The sequence below is a fragment of the Podarcis liolepis genome (genome assembly GCF_965112155.1).
Source record: "Podarcis liolepis genome assembly, chromosome: 10".
Lineage (NCBI taxonomy): Eukaryota > Metazoa > Chordata > Lepidosauria > Squamata > Lacertidae > Podarcis > Podarcis liolepis.
In genome coordinates this window covers 20,203,215-20,222,405 of record NC_139562.1, presented here as the reverse complement: position 1 = coordinate 20,222,405, position 19,191 = coordinate 20,203,215, and the positions used below count along the sequence as shown (strand labels likewise).

The 19,191-nt window shown below is 43.2% G+C and overlaps 1 protein-coding gene across 9 annotated transcripts in view; it reads left to right on the top strand.

Annotated features, from left to right (window-relative positions):
• The window catches only part of DENND5B (DENN domain containing 5B), a 101,594-nt gene that overhangs the window by 77,063 nt on the left and 5,340 nt on the right, over nt 1-19,191 (top strand). For 5 of the 9 annotated variants that reach the window (XM_083461843.1, XM_083461841.1, XM_083461839.1 and 2 more), the window contains 12 exons: nt 1,973-2,104; nt 2,761-2,913; nt 4,261-4,339; nt 5,991-6,072; nt 8,599-8,727; nt 10,191-10,312; nt 12,221-12,366; nt 13,999-14,117; nt 14,521-14,708; nt 14,848-14,930; nt 16,718-16,844; nt 17,979-18,153. In XM_083461843.1, the coding sequence (XP_083317969.1) occupies nt 1,973-2,104; nt 2,761-2,913; nt 4,261-4,339; nt 5,991-6,072; nt 8,599-8,727; nt 10,191-10,312; nt 12,221-12,366; nt 13,999-14,117; nt 14,521-14,708; nt 14,848-14,930; nt 16,718-16,844; nt 17,979-18,153 (1,535 nt within the window). Of the gene's footprint in view, nt 1-385; nt 497-1,972; nt 2,105-2,760; nt 2,914-4,260; nt 4,340-5,990; nt 6,073-8,598; nt 8,728-10,190; nt 10,313-12,220; nt 12,367-13,998; nt 14,118-14,520; nt 14,709-14,847; nt 14,931-16,717; nt 16,845-17,978; nt 18,154-19,191 lie in introns of all 9 variants that reach the window. The other 4 variants (XM_083461840.1, XM_083461837.1, XM_083461836.1 and 1 more) reach the window with 1 other exon arrangement.

The window sequence follows — 19,191 nt, the reverse complement described above, 5'->3', positions numbered from 1 at the left end:
CTTCTTTCTTTTTAGTTACCTTTTTATTCTTAATGCCATTTGGTCCTTGTGACATTGCTGAATTCTGCATCCAGTTCAGTGAGTGCAGTTTTAGGGAGGGCGAGAAGCCCTGCATTTTATACATACCCAAATGTGAAAGCTTATTCTGCTGAAACAAAAGGAATGTGTTATTTGTGAGTGTTGATGCTATCGAATGTGACGGCTCAGAAGCATTTCCTTGTGACATTTTATATGAATTGCTTCCATGCTTTTTGATTTCTTCATCCCTTTACTGTATTTACTCTTTCTTTCTGTTTTTGCTTTGACTCTTATGCATGCATGTTCTGCCGCCTCCTTTTTCTCCATCTGCTGCTTCTGCCATTCGTTACATCCACCTTCCTCTTAGCCATTGGAGGAGTTCTTGATCCGTCAGAACTCACTGGCATTCTGGGAGTGGGATCAGGGCCCACATCCTCCTGCACGACCACCTAAAAAATCATTCTCTGAATGTTGTCTGGTATGTTTTATTTAATTTTGCCCAGAGCTGCTTTCCTTCTCACGCTAACCGCTGCTTTTTTGTGTAGAATTCTATGCACCCCTCTATAGCAGTCCATAAAGTGTGGTTCTGTTCAGGCAGGTGATTCTTGTGTTGGTTTTACAACAGGAGGCCTAAGAAAGATGTTCAAGTTCAGCCTCTCATTTTCCAGAACAGTTTGTTGGGCAGGCAAAAAAACTGAGATGCGTGGCCAGTGAGGTCCCGGCAAACGCAGAGCTAGTTCTTTTTGTTACATCTAAAATCCTGATTCCCATATTAATGTTGTCAAGGTGGCTTGCAAAGACCAAGGCCATATAGGTGGTCTTTTTCTGCTACTTACCTGACTGGAACCACACTTTAAAAGATGACTACCACCTTTCCCCATCCTAATCCTCACCCTTTTCTCTAGCTTGCTACGTTCTCTCCACCGTTATTTTTCCAAAGCAGTTGCTGTTTGATCCTTGCACAGTCACTTACTTTATTTTGAAAAAAATAAATACTTAAAATGGTTGTTGCAGAACCTTGCTCAGGGTTGTGAGCATTCTGATCCTCCCCCTTCGCGTTTCTCCTTTGCATCTCTGCCATCGGGGTGCAAAGGAAGAGAGGCAGAGGATCAACAAGAGCTTTTTCAAAGCCACCCTGCTCTTCTTCTTTGTGCCTCCAATGCAGGCATCCCCAAACTCAGCCCTCCAGATGTTTTGGGACTACAACTCCCATCACCCCTAGCTAACAGTGGTCAGGGATGATGGGAATTGTAGTCCCAAAACAGCTGGAGGGCCGAGTTTGGGGATGCCTGCTCCAATGTCATAGAGGCAAGGTAGAAGTATGGAGAGGATAGCAAAGTCCTTTCCCGCAAAAGGATTCAGCCAGAAGCCTTACTGTGCTCCCCCTTTCATCCTCCAAAGATCAGGGGTGTCAGATGTGTCCCAAGAATATGAGGATGCATCTCTCCCACCCCCCAATATGGCCAGCCCTGCATTTCATCAGGCATAAGCAGTGCAGTTCAGCAGATCTGGGGGTACAGTTGAACAGCAGTAATATCTAGGATATCTTGTAATATCTTGTGTGTGTGAAGATGTGGGCTTTCTGCCTCAGGCACCAAAATATATGTTGCATCCGACTCCACTAACAGGCAGAAAACAGATGTGAGCTGTGTAGCCAGTTCAACTGCAGGCTATCTTTCTCTCCCTACCTGTGTATTTATAAGACTGATGCCTGCTGAAAACCATCTACACAAAACTTACTGTTTGTGCAGGTATTATTTCCACCTCTCTGACCTCTCACTTCCAGCTTCTTGACGTTTGAGGGGGTGGGGGGATCACCTTGGCCCCACGTATTATTATTTTTGTTTTATTTTTTAGTGCAGAGTTAGTTTGTCAATTAAGGAGGGCAGAGGTGTTTGTGCTGTGTTTTTGGTGTTCATTCTAGTTGCTGTTTTTTTAATTATCATTGGATTAGAAGTACATGCAAGAAGCAAGGACCTTGGGGAAAAATCTGAGGCAGCCCAAACTCTCCGATCTTTCTCCTGCTGTCATTGCTCAAACAAACTGGAAATTCGTAGAAGGTTTACTCAAAGAATGTCGAATGAAGGTAAGTATTTTGAGCATGTGTGTGTGGTAAAAATGTGGTTTGCTGAAAAAAAGACATCTGTGTTGCGAGGCGTGGTTCCACTCCCCTCATTCAAACCCTTCACTGTGGAGTGGCAGCATTGCCCTAAAAGAATGCCCAGATTCTTGCGAGTGTACTATAGTTTCCTGTCAAAATGTGTGGGAATATGGCTGTTTTTTATGGTTTACTTACTATGAATGGGATAGGAAGTGGTTTGCATGTAGAGGACTAGTATTTTCCCCTCTTGTGTTAGACTGCAGAGGGTTATCCCTTGGGAGAGTCTACAAATCTGATCATCTCACTGGTTCTGCACATACTAAGAGGGAGTCCTGCTTTGTAGCTTATTTCACATAACGATACAACCAGCCTCAGTGAGGTTCACATCACTAGAAATTAAAGCAAAGCATGATAGATTATCCAGTTGCTGTTTCGCTGCTTTTTGTTTACTAAGATGATTCTAAAGCACCTTTTGCCAAATTTGGGCCACTTGCAAAACCTGAAAATAGATCACAGGGAGAAAGGCAATAAAGCAACAGACAGCAATTAAAATCAGCATAAAAATCAGCTCAGTGGATTCCTTGGTCGGCTACTGTGTTGAGTTTCCATGCTTTGCGTAATGATCCCTTGCTTGTTTGCAGACTAAACGTATGCTGGTAGAGAAGATGGGCCATGAAGCTGTTGAGCTTGGACATGGAGAGGCCAACATTACGGGCCTGGAAGAGAATACGCTCATCGCTAGCCTTTGTGACTTGCTGGAAAGAATTTGGAGTCATGGACTACTGGTCAAACAGGTCAGTGATTTGGAAGACACAAAGACCCTCAGCTGCTATACTATTTCATACCCCCTTTTAGGACTAAGCTGTCACTCATCTTAAAATGCTTCTGGGAGCCTTACACTGCTAGACAATTGATTCACCTAGCCCAGGACTGTTGTCTGCTCTGTCAGTGGGTTGCTGGAGCCTCAAGCAGTTACCTGCTTTAGCCCTGATACCTCGTGACTGGATGAAACCATGCATGTTGTTGCATGGAACCATCTCAGTAAAGGAGTCTTGAATCCTGAGTCAGACCACTGGTCCACCTAGGTCCATATTGTCTACAAAGATTGACAGTATATTTCATCCTCTCGATCGGAAATGGTTGACGTGCACCTATCAGTAAAATATTACATCTTTGGAGGCAGCTGTAAGGTGTTAGTGCTAGTGCTGTTTTTATACCCACAGCAAGCTTATTAAAGCATTTTGGTCTTTGGTATCTAATGGAATTCAGACATTTTATTTATTTGCCAAGGTTTCAGGTAGATGCCTTCCCCAGCCCCTGCTACCTAAGGTCATTTTAAATGCAGATACTGAGAGCTGAACATAGAATCTCTTTTTATGCAAAATGCGCTTACCCACCGAGAGCTGTGTCTCTTAATTGGTATGGGTTTGGGGCTTTTTCCTACATGGGAGTGCACTCTTTAGGAAAAGCATCATGCGCAAAGCAGCCCTTGCACCTTTGTAGCATGGGTATTGGTGAGTTTGTGATGCAGTATAAGGAATATAAGTACTTACACATGCAGCTCTAACTTTGTGGATTGGATGAATGGGTTGAAATACCTAGAACCATAGAACTGTAGAGTTGGAAGGGACCCTGAGAGTCATCTAGTCCAACCCCCTGCAATGCAGGAATCTCAACTAGATCATACATATAGAATCATAATCAGTCAAGTCAATCAGTCAAAGTGTTATAGGTTAGCTGAATGCCATGGTGGTGATTGGTTCTGATGCTGGAGTCCAGATATGCAGGGCTCCAAGCCCCATGGAAATCTACAGGATAGAAAGGAGCATTTCAGAGTGTGGCCTGCATAGTTCTTCCATTCATAGTTTCACTTGCTGTGTGGCAAGAGCCATTGTAGTATAGCAGTAAAACTGTTGGACTCTGATACAAGACTCTCGGGTTCAAACTTCTGCTGTGAAGCTTATCAGGTCGCCTTGGGGAAAACCACTCTCTTTAAACCTAACCTGCCTTGCAGGCTAAAATGCAGTGTTTTGCTCTGCAGGGAAATATAAAAGTGACACCATAAAACTGATTTAGGTATATTTGTACTGTGTAGCAGGAAAAGCTGCAAATGGTTTCTGAAAATCTGTTTTGTTTTTAAGGGGAAATCTGCATTGTGGTCCCATTTAATTCAGTACCAGGAGAGGGAAGAGAAACAGGAGCAGCTTGCAGAATCCCCAAGTGAGTACAGAATACTTTGGTCAAGTGGCTTTGTGCAGCATCAATAGCTGTACCTTATAAAGGAAATTTTAACTCAACTATGGGTGATGGCCAAAGAAGGAAGAGAAATAAATGTACTCCTAAAATTTGCTAAGCACCTGCAGAGATCCAAATAGTTGGCGGGCACACTGTTTTGCAGAGTGACTCAGTTTTTGTCTTGGTGTGCTTTGTAGTAATTTCTCCTAGGACTTGATCCTTTGGATCAAAAACTGCTGAGTGCCTTATCAGTATAATATTACAGAAGCAGTTTCATTATTCTTTGTGGGTTGGGTGGTCTTGTATACCCACAGCAAGCTTATATGAGAATGTTAACTTGTTCTGAAGTATTTACAGTGGTGCCCCGCAAGACGAATGCCTCGCAAGACGAAAAAGTCACTAGACGAAAGTTTTGCGTTTTTTGAACTGCTTCACAAGACAAATTTCCCTATGGGCTTGCTTCGCAAGACGAAAACGTCTTGCAAGTTTGTTTCCTTTTTCTTAACACCGTTAATACAGTTGAGACTTGACTTCGAGGAGCAACTCATAGAACGCGGTGTGGTAGCCTTTTTTGAAGACTTTGGTGGTTTTTGAAGCTTTTCCAAAACTTTCCCGACACTGTGCTTCGCAAGATGAAAAATTCGCTAGACGAAAAAACTCGCGGAACGAATTAATTTCGTCTTGCGAGGCACCACTGTAATGGCATTTAAATAGGCTGTTTATTCCCACAATTTTGAAGATGAGTGTTTGCTTCTGGTACAGCTGGAATCAGTTGACAAACACAGACTGTCCACACTGGCTGGTGCTGATGAAAGTTGGGAGTCCTAACAACCTCTTGGAAGGCCACACATTCCTTCTCTAGTCTCTTCCATCCTTGATGCTCTTCCTCTCTCCCCCACCAGGAAAATGGGAAGGAGTTGTCCATATTGGCTGGGAGAGGGACAATAGCATGGAAAGATGGCAAATTGGAGGGGGATAAGAGTGGAGGAGAGAAGGGGTTGCGGGATGGGGGGCGATGATTAAAAAAAAGAAGGCCTAAGGAGGAAGGATTGGAATGAGAAGTAGAGTGTTCCCTTTATTCCAGCTCTAGCCTGTAAAACTTCAATGACATATTTCTGCTTCTAATATATAAAATTTTGTGATGTGTAGCTATTTAATGCTTGGAGCTAGCCAGACTGTTAGGGAGGGATCTGTGTGTTGTTCATGATAATGAAAAGGCTGAAGAGTAGGCACTGAAATTAGACTACACAATTGGGCATAATATGCCTTTTACATGATGGTAATAACTTGCATAATTCCAAACACTTTATCATTTGCATTTCTCATGTGTAAAAAAACACACAACAACGACGTTTGCACGGACAGGCTTGTGTAGCTTTTACAATTGTAAAAGTGGAAGCATTTTTTTCGGATTCTTCTTAAATCTACAGAGTCCAGCTCTGGATTAACTAAAGGGAAAAGTAACCAGTAAGCTGCCATGATGTAAAACTGTGGCAGACAAGTAGAAATGTCTTTGCATGACACCCTTCTGCTCCTGGTGGAGTTCTGAAAGAGGCTTAGGATTATTTCTGCAGCTTCCTGATAATGTGTCGCTAACAAATTAATGCAGCTTTCCTCCCCCCCCCTCACTCCACAGTTGCCGTAGGGCCAGAACGAAGGAAGTCTGACACAGGGCTTATGTTACCTACTTTGAGAGTCTCGCTTATCAGTGATATGAGGTATGAGATTCAATATGTAAAATGTTGGCTTAAAATGTTGATACCACAGCCTAAAACTGAATCCTGATGCATATTACAGCTCTAGGGCCATCAAATATATTTTGCCTTGGGGTTGTTGTTTTTTGCAATACTTGAGAGCATGGAAAGAATGAGTCAGGGAGAGGAATCTTTTCCCGCACAGCTTCAGGGATGTGATGTGATATGTCAGTATGGTGTAGTGTTAGATTAGGCCCAGGGGATATAGGTTCTGATCCCCACTCATCCATGAAGCTCACTCAACAAATCCCAATTCCTTCACTTGCTGGGGAAGCCAAACTGTGGTTCCATGTGAGGTGGGGGCAGCAGGCACCCTTTTCTGTGACCGTGAGGTATTTGTGCATGCTAGGTTTAAAAAAAAGGTACCCCTGGACGGTTAAGTCCCGTCAAAGGTGCCTATGGGGTTGCGGCGCTCATCTCGCGTTTGTCCACAGACAGCTTTCCGGGTCATGTGGCCAGGATGACTAAACCGCTTCTGGTGCAACGGAACACCGTGACATAAACCAGAGCGCACGGAAACACCGTTTACCTTCCTGCCACAGCAGTACCTATTTATCTACTTGCACTGGTGTGCTTTTGAACTGCTAGGTTGGCAGGAGCTGGGACAGAGCAACAGGAGCTCAACCCATCGTGGGGATTCGAACCGCCGACCTTCCGATTGGCAAGCCCAAGAAGCTCAGTGGTTTAGACCACAGCCGCCACCCGTGTCCTACAGCCAGCTGGGCAGGAGAGCAAGGGCAGGACTGGTCTCTAGGGAGCCAACCAGAATCTATTCTTGGGCTTCTGTGGGCAGGGCCTGGAAGTGACAGAAGACATTTGTCAACCTAGTCTACTCCTAGGGCTTAAAAGGAGAGCCCCATCTTGTTCTCCTCACCTCAGTCCATTCCAGATAAATAGTCTCCCTCCCACACCAGAACTACTCAGTCTTTCAGAAAAAGAAATGTCCTCTTTGAAAACAGAAGTCCTTGAGCTAACAGAATGACTTTGCTGGGATAAACCATTGTGTCTTCGTACTGAATATTTAAAGTATCCTTGCCAAGAGTCTGAATGTTACCATCAGCCCCAGAGCATAAGGTGGCTGTAATACGTTTCAGTTTTGTGTTATCATCTGTTGTGTCTAATCTGCTTCCCTGAGCATACCTTTGCATGCAGAGGAGAGCATGCTGGGAACAAAGTTTCCACCCTTTGGGTCTGAGTGGAAACAGCCGTCAATGTCCACCTCCATTTTCTTTGGCAAGGTTAGGGAAATTATTTATCTGCCTGTAGTGTTTTGGTGCTTTTAAATGGAGCTCATGATCAAAGATGGGAACAGGGAGGCAACTGCTTTGATATAGTCCCCTATCAGAAGGCTTTAAATAGCTAAGCTGAATGTTTCAGCACGATGCGGGTGAATAATGTGTGTGCATTGCATTTCTCAAGGACTTCTGATCACATGCCCAGTTGTGTTGTGCTGGGAAGCCTAAGAGCTGCCTGTCAGAGACTGAGCCAAAAAATGAGGGGGCTGCTTTGCAGCAAGTGTTGGGAGCGCCAGAAGCAAGGCTCTTTTGTAGTTATTTGGATGGTTGCAGTGAGTCACTGCTCAAGGAAGGGGAGGCTGTGGGAGTTGTTAACAAAGGACAAAGGGAGCTGTAGGAGATTATCTCACTGCTTTGAAACAGCCTGCCGGAGTTTCAAGGGCTCGCTTTAGGTCTTAATTGTGTGAGGAGTTGGGAACCACAATAAATTTGTGTCATCTCAGGCAAAACTATTAACTGAGGTCAGGGATGTATGCGGAGCAAATCCTGGCAGGCACTTTGTTTTTGAAAAGCTGCAGGAAGCAATGCAGTGTTTGGGGCTGTGCAAATATATTGTAGCGTATTGCAGTTCTGGCATGTGATATAAGCAGCCTTCTCTTCTTAACTGTTGCAGCTAAGCTGCTGCTGCAGCAACAACAACACAGCTCCTACCCATGCCAGCATTTATCCCTTTTGGAACTGGGGCAGTGATGGCAGAGGGAGCAGCCATAGTGTGTAGGCTCCTTCTGTGTAACCTAAAGCTTCTCACATAGTTATTCCCAGCAGGCCTTGGTGCAGCCTGGTACCTGCACAGCAACTAAGGAGTCTCATTTGGAGGTCTGCTACCTCCTCCCCTATTAAGTCTTTCTAAGAACTGGGAGGAAGCGTGTAACACCTGATCTGTAGTAACATAGATGAAAATATGTAAGTGTACAGGCAGGTCATTCTAGCACATGATTATGGGATGGAGAAGGTAATTGGCTCAGTCTCTGAACTATCATTTTGCATCTGTCTCTGACCAACTTTGGTTCCAAAAAAAGAAGGAAAGTATCTTTCTCAAGCTTGAAGTCTTCTCACACCAGTCTCAGTTACTTAGCTGAAAATCGTGCAACATATAAGAAGTATGTTTCTTTCTTTCTTTCTTTCTTTCTTTCTTTCTTTCTTTCTTTCTTTCTTTCTTTCTTTCTAACTTGTGGGTTTCTTTATTTTCCTTCAGGCACATTCAGAACATGAGTGAAATTAAGACTGATGTTGGCCGAGCCCGAGCCTGGATACGGCTGTCCCTTGAAAAGAAACTTTTGTCTCAGCATCTCAAGCAGCTGCTTTCCAACCAAGCCCTGGCAAAGTAAGCAACGTGGTTGTCACGGATCAGTCCTTTTTAGGGCCCTCATCTGAGGCAAAAAATTCTGGGTACATTAAACTCAATATATAGACTTGCTTCTGGATAAACGCACTTTGGAATGTGTTGCAAAGCTCTTTGGTTTCACCTGGGTACTGTAAGCTTCAGTTTTGGTGCTTGGGGTAACATGGTTTCATGGGAGTTAGACATCCCTGTTCTAGATCATCAGCTCCAGCAAGCATACACAATGACAATGGGACTTGTAGTTCAGCAATACCCAGAGGGCCAAAAGTTACTCATACCCGCTCTAGATGCCTAACGCTAGCCCAACATTGACCAACCCGCTGTCTTCTATGTGTTTTCAAGTCTTCAGTTCCACAGCCATAGTAGGAGTTGTAGTCTGAAACATCTGGAGGGCACTAAGGTGACAAAACATGTTTTGGTCACTTCACCACCCTGAACCATTGGACATGGATAGCAACCAATTATGGGGAGACAAAGAACTCTGCATTTTAACAGATGTGGGTACAAGGCTAACAAATGGCTGCTTTACACTATATATATATATATAATCACATACAGTGGTACCTCAGGTTACATACGCTTCAGGTTACAGACACTTCAGGTTACAGACTCCGCTAACCCAGAAATATTACCCCGCGTTAAGAACTTTGCTTCAGGATGAGAACAGAAATCGTGCTCCGGCGGCGCGGTGGCAGCAGGAGGCCCCATTAGCTAAAGTGGTGCTTCAGGTTAAGAACAGTTTCAGGTTAAGTACGGACCTCTGGAACGAATTAAGTACTTAACCTGAGGTACCACTGTATGGCTTTGGATCAAGGTACCTTAAAACCCTCTTGTTGTTGTTGTCATTGTCATCATCGTCCTTAATAGTTCTCTAGACAACATGCAGTTTAATCAATAAAATCACTTAATGAAGCATAAAGGCAAACCATTTCTCCCATACAATCTACTGTGCGTTGTAACATAATTCAAACCCCCCACCCCACCACTTTAAATGCCCTTTTCAAAACAAGTTAGGTGGCTACAAGGAATAAGACTGTAGCTAGTATCAACAGAAAGACAGAGAAAGCCATATATCAAGAACTGAATCATCCTTAAAAGTACTTGGTTTAGAGCGGTCAGTAGCCTAGCTTGGTATAAGGCCATTTTAGCCCTGGCTGTGCAAACATTTGCTTTTTTCCTAACCAGCTCGCAAAACTTACCTAAATTATTGCATGCTTCCTATACTGGCATATTAAAGAAATGAAATAAAAACCGGAACTATTGTATTTTTTCATTATGTCTAAGAATTAACAGAAGAAGGAAAAAACATAGACAGGTGGTTTTGTTTAGATGGTGCAAGGACAATTAATCTACTTTCGCCTTTAGTTTTTTCTCTCCTCCAGCACTTCCCTAATAGAGTTCTGTTGTTCTCAGGGGCTTCTAAACATCTTCCCTGTTACTTGCAGGAAATTGTACAAGCGTTATGCCTTTCTGCGCTGCGAAGAAGAGCGGGAACAGTTCCTCTATCACCTCCTCTCGCTCAACGCTGTGAATTACTTCTGCTTCACAAGTGTCTTCACCACCATCGGTGAGTAGGGTGGAGTCTCATCCTCGGCTTGAGCTGCTGCTGTGTGATAAAGGAATAACTGTGGTCGTCTAACAAAGCCTGAAGTCATGGCTATTGCTATCAGCACTGATCCCCATTTGGTGTCAAGTTGCTATCTCTTTGCGCAAACTGTAGGTGTACACCTCCTTTGCATGCACAACCCTCCAGATCATGATAGAATTCAACTCCGATCAGCACAGCCAGTGTGGCCAAAGGTCAGGAAAGATGGGAGTTGTGGTCCAGCAACATCTGGAGTGAGCCAGGTTCTGCATCCCCGTTTGAGGTCCTCTTCTACTGTTGTTCCCACGTTATCTGTGGAAATATATGAAAAGTTTTGACCCATATTGTTTGCCTTTCCTGCATGTTTACATAATATATAAGTGAAAGAGGCATTGGTTGCCTTTGACATAGTGAACTGCCCTGATACCTCCGGGTATAGGGCGGTGTATAAGTTGAATTAATAATAATAATAATAATAATAATAATAATAATAATAATAATAATAGTATCAATTCTGTAATTATGGGTTATATCAGGGGCAGAGAACTTGTGACACTCCAGATGTTTTTAGACCATGTCTCCCATCAACCCCAATGACATGGCCAGTGTACAGGGATGATGGAATTTGTATTCAAACAGTTATCTGGAGGGCAGTATTATCAACCCCTGCCCATGAAAGATGCTATATTTGAGGCACTGTGAGAAATTTAAATGGCAGTCCCTTGACCCATCTGCCTAACTGGAGCATCAGGAAAAAAATGTCCTGAAAGGCAGTTCAGGTTTGATAGCAGGATAGATTGATAGGCACATGTGGGGGGGGGAGGTGCCATATACGTCTCAAAACTGAACCAGTTTTATGACAGTTCGTTCAATTTTGCCAGAAAGGTGGAGGCACCAAACTTGCATCTTTACAATAATGGCAATGTGTACAGCAGAGCTCCATTGAAATAGAACAGCAAGTATGAATTTATGCCTCCTGACATCCACCCTGCCTTCTAAAAATAGCAGCTAATTCCTAAATTTGCTTGCTCTTTTAATTTTGGTTGTGCAGTAATAGCAACACCTAGTGGCTACTTGCATTATTGCATGATAAAAGCTGAACATATACATAGCTAGTTCTATGCTGAAATCAGCAAGGTAAGAAGCACAACCTATTGACTGTCCATGGGAGAGGGAAATAACCAATCAGAAAACTTTGTCACATTTTATTTATTTATTTATTTATTACAAAAACTTGGCACTTTCCCAAAATACTGTAAAAGAAGATCCCTGCATTTTAAACCCCACCCCCCAAATTGAACAGCAACTAAAGCTCAAATCAGAAATGATGCTGATTGCAAGAATGCAATTAACAGGCATGTTTCTTTGTTATGTAAAGAGCAGCTGCAGGGAAGCCTGAGCAAGTTTCTCCTTCTCTCTCCTTCCCCACCTCCCTGCCAAAGTTTGCATTTCAAAGGAGGCTCCATTGTCGCCAGTGGAGGCTTCCCTTTAAAATGCAAAAAGCAGCTGCAGAGAGAGAAGCAAGGGAAGAGGCTTAAACCTGCGGGAGCCAAGGGCAAAGTGTTGGCTTACAAAGGAGAGCAGAGGTACAGGGTGCTTCCAAGTGCTTCTGAACCCAGGAATGTGTTTTCATTTAAAAAGTTGTTGCTTAACAACAGGGAGTTGGAAATCCCTGCTGATCTTCTGCAAATCCCAGAGATTTACCTGGAGATCCCAGTCAGCCTATCTCTGCAAATGACACTGTTCTCTTTAAAAAAGCAACAGCAACAAACTTGATGTATGCATCCTGCTACATATTAAGTAGCAACGGTGTTGTTCCTAGTGGGCCTGCAGTACTGAATTTATAATATGAAGACACTCTTTTAAATGTTCTTTCTCTGTTATTTGCAGTGATTCCATATAGGACGGTGATAATCCCCATTAAAAAACTAAGCAATGCAATCACCACGTCAAACCCATGGATTTGTGTTTCGGGAGAACTGGGAGATACTGGAATAATGCAGATCCCAAAGAACCTTTTAGAAATGACATTTGAGGTGAGTTTCGTGCAGGGGTAGGCAACCTAAGGCTTGGGGGCCGGATGCAGCCCAATCACCTTCTCATTCCGGCCCATGGGTGGTCCGGGAATCAGCGTGTTTTTACATGAGTAGAATGTGTGCTTTTATTTAAAATGCATCTCTGGATTATTTGTGGGGCCTGCCCGGTGTTTTTACATGAGTAGAATGTGTGCTTTTATTTAAAATGCACTTCTGGGTTATTTGTGGGGCATAGGAACTGGTTCATTCCTCCCCCCCAATATATATATATATATATATAGTCCGCCCCACAGCATGGTCTGAGGGACGGTGGACCGGCCCACGGCTGAAAAAGGTTGCTGACCCCTGGTTTAGTGCAATGCACTTCCACCCTGTTTTCAGATGTTGGTTGCTGCCGCTGTCAGGAAACCCTTGTTTAAAATTGTGACACGGGTAGAATTTTAAGCAGCACCCAGTGGTGCTTTTTAAAAACCTGCAGGAATAACTTGATGACCAGCAAAAGCATGAAGCTTTTTGCTGCAAAAAGGAGCCTGCTTTGCTCTCTGATAGACAACCACAATATATTCTGGTCTCTCGGGGAACAGGGAAGCTTTATAGCTCCTTGTCACTTTCCTTTTTAAAAGCTCGGTAAGGATAATGCTGGCAAAGAGATCTGCCGTTTCTCTGCATTGCTCATAAGATGGCACTCTCTCGTGATTCTTTGGGGACCCATTATGTTTTCATTGAGAGTTATAAACACTGGAAATGATTAAGGGCTCACACGGAGCTTTGTTTTGTGATGGTGGCTGGTATTGTATTGCGGCACCAATTTTCATAATAAAAGAGGCTGAGTTCCCTGAGAGTACAGGGAGTTTTTTCCCCATCACAACTGACAGTGCGTGATCCCTGCTTGGCGCATGGCATTTGCTCATGGCCAGAAGTGCCTCACCAGGTACATTTGCCCCGTGCAGGCCTCCCCTCTCCCTCCTGAGAAGCAACAGCTATCTGTCTTCTAGAAATTTAGCAGAGCAGCTATGGCTCATGTGGCGAGTTGCCTTTTGACCCAGCCCACATTTATCACACTCATTTTGGTATGTCCTTGTTTACCAGAGGTGTGTAGGGCCCCCAAATTAGATGGTGATTACTTGGCTATGAAACACACTGTTTCATCTTGTGCCAAGTCACGGTCTCTCAGCCTAACCTAGCTCACAAAGGTTGTTATGAGGATAAAATGAGTGGGGGACAGAATTATGTATGTTGCTTTAGAGTCTTTGGGTTTATATGCTTGATAAATAAACTGACTGATATTGCAAAGCATAGTGTTTGACATACATAAGGCTGAAATGAGCAGTGTATCTGTGCTGTTAGATCAGTAGTGGTTCATTCACACACTTATAGGTCATTGCTTGATATTGCAGTCTTTTAAGTTAAGAAGATTCATATGTGGACCAGATCGCACTTGGTCTGATTATAACATTTAGTCATGCTTGGATCATCTGCAATGTACATCCAGGGACTTTGAAATATAGAGACCGCTCCAAGGGAGCAAAGGCTGCCATATTTTGCTGCCTGATTTGAGAAATGAAATAAAATGGGGTGATTTTGGTTGTGTTTATACTAAAAGTAATTAAGCTTGTCCTTTTCTCTTTTCAGTGTCAGAACTTGGGGAAGCTAACTACTGTTCAGATAGGTCATGACAACTCAGGACTGTTAGCCAAATGGCTGGTGGATTGTGTCATGGTCAGAAATGAAATCACAGGGCACACTTACAAGTAAGTCTGGAAGAGTGAAGGAAAACATTATATTAAAGGCAAGGAAGGCTAAACTCCTCTATCTTATTTAAAGTTGAGATGCTAAATATATGAATACGATCACTTTCACTTACTGCTTTGCAGATACATGTCTACTCAAAAGTACAGTAAGTCCCATTGAATTCTATGGGGCTTACTCCCAGGTAAGTGGGTACAAGACTCCAGTCTTAATCATACTTGCAAATTAGTTCACAAGTTTTTTTAATGTGGGATTACACTAGCCCTACAGTGAGCCCATTCATATGAACTGATGCAACAAGAAATCCCAAAACTTGTGGTTTAACTGTACGTTAGAGCTTGTGTGGTTATACCTTTCTGACTAGAACACTGAAGCCAGTTCCAACTCCATTTTGTGACCCCTTAGGTTCCCATGTGGAAGATGGTTGGGGAAGGGTGTTGATGATGGTAGCCTGGAGAGGATTCTCATAGGAGAGTTGCTTTCAACAGCATCGGATGAAGATCTCGGGAAGCAGTGCCGAACCCCACCTCAACAGAAATCCCCAACGACAGCCCGGAGATTGAGTATCACTTCTCTCACCGGGAAAAATACAAGTAAGACATAACTTCTTGCGGTAACACCATCAATGATGACATTTTTAACAATTCCCTTTTATCATTTGAACCTTCGAATCTCTTGAGACTGAATTCTGCCCTCCTTTCTCCCCCCCCCCCCCGCTCCTTTTTTCTGCAGAACCCAATGCAGGTCAGATCCAGGAGGGGATCGGGGAGGCTGTGAACAATATTGTGAAGCATTTCCACAAACCTGAAAAAGAGGTACCTTCTCAAACAATTGCAATTATATTAACATTTGCAAAGGGGATGTTAGCAAACCTCTTCCACTGGCTGCTGGGGTGACAAGAGGGTTATGTGGAAGAGGCGCAGAATCTTGATCAAATTATAACGTTACGAAATTTCTGGATTCAGATTCATCATTGTGGCAAGCTTTGGAGTTCATCACCTAACTGCTCATTGTTTGTTATGTGATCCTGCTCTTGAAGCAGACATTCAGCAACTGCCATTACCACCCCACTCTTTTTTATAAATGTGTTCAGAGTTTCCTGGTGGAAAGCATGAAATTAAGATGGTATCTGTCTTTCAAGCAGTTCAGGACCACATTGTTTTTGCCCACAATATTTGCAGTGGATGCAAAGGGTTTCTGAATCCATTCAAAGTTTAAAAAAACAGGCCAACTAGCTTACAGAAAAGGAAAAGCAGAATTTAACAACCCCAGCATTTGACATGATGTTCAGATATTTGTTCCCATGTGAGCAAATGGGATGTAGACTTCATAAAGCAACTTTTGCAGCACAGAGATGAACAGGCAGTGACTTGGCCATAGCTCATTGCTGTACCAAATCTCTACCCAACTCTAGATCCTTCTTTCTCAATTAGAAGAACATGCAAGTAGCTCCTGCAACAAAACGTTGGCAGTGTGGATTGCATCTGCTCACTGTTTTCATTCATGCCTTCCTCCATATCTCTGGGCAGATCAACACCACATGTTTAAAACACATCCGGTGCACTTTAAAACCCCATGACTTCCCCCAAGGAATCCTGGGAACTGTAGTTTGTAAAGAGTATTGGAAATTGTAGGTCTCGGGGGGGACGGGACTACAGCTTCCCCCACTTTTTGGGAGAAGTTGTGGGCTTTAAATGGGTACTGAATTCACTTTAAATGTTTGGTGTAGATCAGTCCTGTATTCCATCCCCTCTCTCTGCCCCCAGCAAACCCACCCAGTTAGCATCTTGTGGTCACTGAGCACACTGAGTCCTTGCTGGGCTATTTGATATCCCAGCACCCCTCCTCTGATGCTTTGTAAAGAGGGGTGTTTTTTGTGTACTTCTGCAAACTCAAGGTTCCCCCAAGTCCACTGACATCTCTCTCCTGTGATTGGGTGGTGTATTTTGGGCTAAATAGGGACCAGTACTCAGAATACTGAGGTTGTTATTAGTATATATGAGGAATAAAGAATCTGGGGCAATGCCAATTGTTCTTGGCTGCCATTAACTTCTTAGCCCTTGCGCACCAGAGTAAATCTTGCAAGTATCCGGAAAGGGAGCTGCATCAGCAACAACGCTCTCCCTCACCCTGGTATCTACTGGCTCCAAAACTGACTCATGAAATGCAGCTTTTGCAGTTCACAAGTTCCCCATCTCTGAACCCAGATCACATTTAAACATTAGGAAGAACTTCCTGACAGTAAGAGCTGTTCGACAGTGGAATTTGCTGCCAAGGAGTGTGGTGGAGTCTCCTACTTTGGAGGTCTTTAAGCAGAGGCTTGACAACCATATGTCAGGAGTGCTCTGATGGTGTTTCTTGCTTGGCAGGGGGTTGGACTCGATGGCCCTTGTGGTCTCTTCCAACTCTATGATTCTATGATTCTATGATTCTATGATTCTACATTTCCGCCTAAGGTGCAGACATGGAAAACCAAGTTGCACTCATCATAACAAGTCTTGAAAGCTGATTAAAAAGCATCCATAGATAAAGGGGGGGGGGGGATCAGAAGTAGCTTGTGTTGGTATGCCAGTGTTCACAACCATTATTTCTCTTTCTGTAGAGGGGAAGCCTCACTGTTCTCTTGTGTGGAGAAAATGGTCTGGTTGCAGCACTGGAGCAGGTCTTCCACCATGGTTTCAAGTCTGCTCGCATCTTCCATAAGAATGTCTTCATCTGGGACTTCATAGGTAATTGGCACATTCAGTTCAATTAGGGTTTATGGGCCCAATTTCCTGAAGTCCACAAGTTTGGACTTCATGTCATTCTGGTGAAATTGAATGCCGCCCATCTCTAACTGGTGGCTACTTGCTGAGAGAACCATTCGGCCAGCCCTACTGTTAGACCATTGGACAATGTGGAGTAGTCCACCTTGGTCAACAAGTGGGGGAGCTACTTACAGACTAGCAAACTGGCAATTACTTTGTTTTGCTTTTAAAGTAATAAACAGCTCAGAAAGAGGGGGAAAGTCTTATACCATCTCTTGCCTTATTCTCACATTGCTTTCATAGTGTGGGTCATGCTTCTTGATGGACAGGTATCTTGCCACACTGGTAAGATTTTAAATGGGGAAGGGAAATGGCACACATCGTTGACTTGGCTACTTCCCACACCACAGCTGCCACTCCCTGAAATTCACAAAGACATTCCATATGCAATGAAAATTGGATTTTTCTAGGCAGGTCCATATCTTCCTTTGTTTGAACAGGCCTGTATTTGCCAAGTGACCCTTAACTTGCAAGACAGTGTAAAGCAACAGAATGTGCAAAATGCCTTCAAGGCAGTCATTACCTCTGAATTCATGGATACTGTGTGTTAATGTGTTAGGAATGCACTCTGAGGCAATAAATTAGCTGTGATTCTGGAACTGCCTAGGCCAAATTGTCACTCAGGAAATCACTTCAGACATAATGACAAAATGGTTACTTTAACTGTTCCTCATATAATAGTAATTTCAAAGTCCTAATTGCCATGAATCTGTGGCTTTTAAATGCTTAGTTACTGAAGAAGTTGTGCAATCACACTCAACTTGCACAACTGATTCAGAATTGTTTTTCATGGTACAGGTTTTGGATCAAGCTGGGTGTACTTAAAAGTTTAATACTTTTTTTTTAGCACAAATACAGCCCTGCCTCTAGTTACATAGTTTCAGTGCTATGTGTTATTTGCACTTGTGAATCCTAGCTTCTGAAGGGTGTCACTCAACAAAATGGCAGGTTGAAAGGGCTGAGAGATTATTTGCATTCTACATTCAGTGAGCTTTTGTTTTCTCTCTCTCTCTCTCTCTCTCCCTCTCTCCCCCCCCCCCCATCATCCACCTTCAGAAAAGACAGTTGCCTACTTTGAGACTACTGACCAGCTTGGGGACAATGAAGAGGATGTTCTTCTTCAAAAATCCTCCTGCAAAACATTTTGCCACTATGTAAATGCCATCAATACGGCACCACGGAACATAGGGAAGGACGGCAAATTCCAAATTCTTGTTTGCCTTGGAACTCGGTACGTATGTCGTTTGCTCACAAATGTCTTCTAAGATGCAAAATTCTCCAAAGCTGTTCTTTTCCTTAGCAACACTCTGAGGTCATGTAGACCATTTCCAGTCCCTCAAAATGGGCAACTGAGACTGAATGTGCCTTGCCCAAAATCACGGTGGCATCATTAAAAGCTGGCTTTTGGAGCCAGGATTTTCCCAGTAATACCTCTAATATTTTTGACTGGAATCTCTGTATCTCTAATATTTTTGACTGGAAACTCCTCCTCTGTATACATTTGTTAGATCTCTTTTGAGTTCTTTAGTCTGGATATTTGAGCAGATTTCTGGCAGCTACCGGAAGCTGCTATAGCACTTACTGTAAACTAGCTGTAAACTAGCTTGTCATCTTCAGCAATTTTGCCTTTTATATGATGTGCACAGATTATTAGGAAATGTATGTTAATTGACAACCATCTCTCTCAGTCCATACAACAGATACATTATTTTATTTTATTTATTAAATTTATACTGCCTATCATCCAAGAATCACAGAGCAGTTTACAGTCTATGTCTCGGGGGCTTCTGATTCATCCAAAGGTACCCCCCCCCAGTTCACAAAAGATGCTGATCTCTCTTGTGGCCAGCTTCAGCCACTTTGCATGAGCAAGATAGAGTCCTCAACAAACAGTTTCATTACACTGGGAGAATCAGCAGTTAAACACTCTGATTTCTTGGAGATGAGTCTTTCTGACACTGACACAAATAACTTGTTCCTTGCTTCTTCGTGGCATTTGATTTCTTTTTTAAACAGGCCATCTGTTTTGAGGCAACAATAATGCAAGTGAAATTGGTCTGCAACTCAACAATTGAGCCCTTCAGATCCCATCCATTGTTTGGCCACATTCAACGTAATTTTCAGAGGCTGAATCAAACATCAAATATTATCCTCTGATTTGGAAAAATGTGCAAGTGCTCTTAACAGCAGCTGCTGCATGATTACTTTCAGTTTTGCTTTTCTGCTGTTCTTTCCTCATGATCTCTTTTCTAGCCCAATGTTTTCAGGT